The sequence below is a fragment of the Myotis davidii genome, unplaced genomic scaffold (genome assembly GCF_000327345.1).
Source record: "Myotis davidii unplaced genomic scaffold, ASM32734v1 scaffold72, whole genome shotgun sequence".
Taxonomy (NCBI): domain Eukaryota; kingdom Metazoa; phylum Chordata; class Mammalia; order Chiroptera; family Vespertilionidae; genus Myotis; species Myotis davidii.
In genome coordinates this window covers 4,779,046-4,783,728 of record NW_006284618.1, presented here as the reverse complement: position 1 = coordinate 4,783,728, position 4,683 = coordinate 4,779,046, and the positions used below count along the sequence as shown (strand labels likewise).

Sequence of the window (4,683 nt, the reverse complement as noted above, 5' to 3'; positions counted from 1 at the left end):
GCACCGTCTCTCCCCTCCCTCCCCTCCCCTCCCCTCCCCTCCCCTCTGGGGCGCAGACGGCACTGTTGCTCCTCTCCTCCGGTGGGAAGCGAACCTTGGGAAAGTGTGGGCTGCGGCTCCGGTGACACTGTCCCCACCGCCGCCCTCTGGAGCCTGCACTCGTGTTTCAGGGCGTCCCCGCAGCCCTGCCCAGAGGCGGCTCTGAGCTGAGCGCTCGCTCCGAGGGCTCCTGGCAGCGCGCTGGGGGACAGAAGGGTGTCTAACCGGGAGGATGGGGGTTTGGGGCGTGTTCCTCCCTCGGCCTCAGTTGGGTTCCTCACCATAAATGCTGCCCAGAGGCACGTCGCTTGTCTGGCCACACCTCGAGGTGCCGAGAAAGGCGTGAGGCCTCGCGTGGGTGACCTGGGCGCCTTCGCTCAGCGGCTGCGGAAGTTCCGTGGTTTGGGGAGCCAACCCGCTGCCTGTCAGGCTTCACAGGGGATTGCGAAAGCGCCCCCTCCTCCCCCCAGCCCCCAGGTAACAACAGAAGCTGCCACAGCCAGGACCTGGCCAGGGAGCACGTAGCCCCGGGAGTGACCCTGGGGGTGATAACCTGGCCTCCACGCCACCTTCCTGCCCCCCCTCCCCTGCCCGCCCGAGGGAGGACAGTGTGGGAGGGAGGACGGTGTGGGAGGGAGGAGGGTGTGGGAGGGAAGAGGGTGTGGGGGGCAGGCTCCTTCGGCAGCCTGGGTGTTGGGAACAGCCTGGGGCAGGCTTTGGCTAGGCTCAGAGCAGCTGCCCTGCAGGAGGGCAGGTAGGGACAGGCCCTGAGCCAGCAAGACAGCAAGGTTGCCAGGGTGACCCTGTCCAAACGCGCCCCCCCAGAAAGAGGTGGCCCCTAATGAGTTCTTGCTGTCTCACTCCGAATTGTGGGTGCCCTTCGCCCATCACCCCGCTCCTCTTATTTTAAAATACAGTTTTATCGGTCTCAGAGAGGAAGGGAGAGGGAGAGAGAAACATCAGTGATGAGAGAATCACTGATTGGCTGCCTCCCGCACGCCCCACACTGGGGATCCAGCCAAAACCCAGGCCTGTGTCCTGACGGGGAATCAAACCGTGACCTCCTGGTTCCTAGGTTGATGCTCAACCACTGAGCCACGCCGGCCGGCACCCATCTCCTTTTCAATGCCCCTTGCCTAGCCCCCATCTCCCTCCAAAAAACACAAAACCCGCCCTAGCCAGTTTGGCTCAGTGGATAGAGCGTCGGCAGACTGAAGGGTTCCAGGTGTGAATTCACATGCCTGTGCTGTGGGCTCGATCCCCAGTAGGGGGTGTGTAGGAGGTAGCCGATCAATGAGTCTCTTTCATCATTGATGTTTCTCTCTCTCCCTTTCCCGTCCTCTCTGAGATCAATAAACATATATTAAAACAAACAAACAACAAACTTGGAGCTCTGGGGGTTTGACCCAGCAGGACTGTGTGTTACCAACAGGATTGAGGACCGGCGTAGCTTGATTCGCAGTCTGGGCTGAGCTTGCTTCCAGAACCCAGGACCTCTCTCCTCTCTTCCCCCGCCTGGAGGCTGCAGGGGGAGGCTGCCCGGATCTTTCCTGGAAGGGGCAGGGGCTGGAGGGAAAGCGAGATGGATGGGAGGGGGGAGGGGCGGGGTGAGGAATGGGGGGAGGCGCTGGGAAGAGAAGGTGTCTATGGTTTCTGAGAGCAGGTCAAGGGGACCCTGTCCCTCATAAGGGGTGCAGGTGTCCTATAGGACTCGGACCTCTGCCTTCAGCTGCCAGGCCCGCTGGGCCCAGGCCATGAGGTCTGGGAGGAATATGGTCCCTCCGGCTGGGGCTGCTCGGGAATGCTATCGGTCAGTCTGGTTGATGAATCACCCCCACCCGAGTCCCGCTGAACAGCCCATGTTTCTTTTGATTCCACAGAGCAGCAAAGAGTGATGCTTCTCAGCAGGTCCCCGTCGGGGCCCAAGAAGTACTTCCCCATCCCGGTGGGGCGGCTGGAGGAGGAGATCCGGGCCCGCTCGGCCGACGACTGCAAGATGTTCCGCGAAGAGTTCCACGTGAGTGGAGGGCCCTCCGCCTGGCCCCGCGGTCAGGACTGGGACACCGTCAGGTTTACCGTTAACATCCCACAGGCCTAGAACTCCTGCCTCCATCAGGACACCGTCCCCCAAGACTGGCGGGGCACCCCTCTCCTTTTCCATGCCCCCCCTGATGCCCGTTCCCTCATTGGTGACACGAGACGTACAGGGAGGGGTGTGTGAAGTCTCCTTCTGGCCCAAACGCTCGGGTGCCACGCTCCAAAACCAAGAGACAGGGACACTGTGGTCACAATGCTGTGGAGGACCAGGCCTGAGAGGCCACACTGTAATCGTTTCCCAGTGAAAGCCGGGGGTATTAACCAGTGTCACCCCAATAAATGCAATTGTTTTAAAAAAGAAAGCCATGGACTCGGGGTGCCCGGGCACCTAATAGTGGTGGGAACTGTGCCCTGAGCCAGCATCACAGGCCAGTTAAACCTGTGGGACCACCTCGAGGACAGCTCTGCCCCAACAGCTTTTTAAAAAATATATTTTTTATTGATTTCAGAGAGGAGGGGAGAGGGAGAGAGAGAGAAGCATCCATGATGAGAGAGAATCATGGATCGGCTGTCTCCTGCACGCCCCACACTGGGGATGGAGCCCACAACCTGGGCCTGTGCTGTGACTTCCTGGTTCATAGGCTGATGCTCAACCACTGAGCCACACTGGCTGGGTGTTAAATTTGTATTTAGTGTCCTATGAATGAGAACCAAATAGACAGCTGGCTAGATAGGTAGGTAGATAGATGATAGGTAGGTAGGTAGGTAGGTTGGTAGATGAACGTAGGATGGGCAAAAAGAGAGACACTCGTGGGTGTTGGATTTTGCTCTTCAGTGTTTATCCCTTGAGTTTTACGTTCTGCATCTTCCACGTGCACATGGCCACGGGCGGCGTGTAGAGTGTGAAATGGGATGGGTTCCTCGCAGGGCGGCTGCCTTGCCTGGGCCCTGGCTGTCGGGCCCTGGCCCTGGTGCATCAGTCAGTGTCCACGACGCCAGCTCCATCCGCGTGGAGGGGTGCGCAGGGGGCCTGGGTGACCTCCAGCTCCCACGTGAGGCTGAGACAGGGACTGCGCGAACAGTGGAGTGTTTTTTGTGCAATTGTTACATCGAAAGATGACACGACTCCCACTGCCGACTCGCGACTGTCCACACAGAAGCCACATGAGGGCGTGGGAAGGTGATGACACATTTTAATGTACTTTCCCTATTTTTTAGCCCAAGTCTCATCTGCACTTATCTTGCTTCCTTTTCATTGTTTCCTCATGTGTCCCCTTTTCGGAGAAATTGGGTCATATTGGAAAATAGCTCCAAGCAGTATTGTGTTGCAAACTCTCAGACCGATTAGAGAAGTTAGTTCTGCATTCTCAAAATAACTCTCCAAGTTCCTAGTGACCAAGCCGATCCCTCCTTCCCTGTCCGTCCCCTTGGCTCTGTTTCTCCCTGTCGTGACTGTAGTGGGTCTCTGAGTCACGCCCCACAGGCCCTGCCCCCACCTCAGGTACGTGCCACTGCGGAGGAGCAGGGACAGGAAGCAGGTCAGGCAGGTGAGGCCCCTGCCCCAGGGGCAGAAGTGAAGGAGCCACCAAAACGAAAACACTCAGGAAAAGTAACATTTTAATGCAGCTTTACAAATAACTAAGTGAAGGCCGTGATGGAGGCAGAACGGAACAGGCACTTGTAAGCAACAATGTTCCCTGTTGCTCCAGGCTCCCACGGGGCTTGTCACCGCACTGTGACTGATCCAGTGTCCTTGCTTAAAATTTTCATTTTATCATTATGGATTCTTTGCATTTATTTTGATTTTATTTTTTTTTAGATATTGCATTTGCATATTATTTTGAATCTTGAGGCTTGGGGGAGCCCCTTTCAATTTTGCACCTTTCAATTTTGCCTCACTCTCCTGGACCCCGCCCTGCCCTGCCATGGGCAGCCTTCCCAGGGGGGTCCCTCTGCCCAGCGAAGGGCAGGTAGGCAGAGGGCAGAGGGGAGAGCGCTGGGCTTGGATCCAGTGGCGTGGATCCTGGTCCTGGCTCAGGAGACCCTGGCCAGCCTGCTTGACCCCAGGGTGCTCTCCTCTCCAATGAGGGACGGCCATGCCCTCAGCCCATCCGTGCCTTATCCCTCCGCTAAGAGCCGCGGGCCACCAGGACCGGCCCACTCTTGGCTTTGCAGATGGATAAACTGGGGTGGGCGCTGCCCCTCTTCTTCCTCTGTTCTCCTCCACTGCCCTAAGCTTCTCTCCCAGAAACTGTGAAAGGGAGACAGTTGGTCTCAGAGGAGGGGATCCCAGTGAGTTTGGGCGCGTGTGTATTGCGGGGCTGACCTGAGCTGAGGATGAAGAGCGGCGGGTGCTGGGACCAGTTCAGTGGGCCAAAGGGGGCGTGGAGGCTGCTGGCAGCCCGCCTGAGACCGGCCCAGGTCTGCCTCTGACCAGCCTGGAGGTCATCTCTGCCTCGGTTTCCTCATCTGGGGAATGCTGGCAGCACCTGCCCCCATGGGGTATTTGTACGTCACCTGTGAAAGAGCAAGGCGTGCCCAGCAGGGCCCAGTGTGCACACGAGGTGTCTGGGGGGGCCCTTCCGGGCCTGCAGCCCCTGCCCCTGC

General features: G+C 58.4%; 1 protein-coding gene across 1 annotated transcript in view; it reads left to right on the top strand.

The window, feature by feature from the left end:
- Positions 1 to 4,683, top strand: part of PTPRE (protein tyrosine phosphatase, receptor type E) — an 84,917-nt gene that overhangs the window by 52,662 nt on the left and 27,572 nt on the right. The window contains exons 4-5 of the mRNA XM_015572570.1: positions 339 to 439; positions 1,896 to 2,056. Coding sequence (XP_015428056.1) covers positions 339 to 439; positions 1,896 to 2,056 — 262 coding nt within the window. The remainder of the gene's footprint in view (positions 1 to 338; positions 440 to 1,895; positions 2,057 to 4,683) is intronic.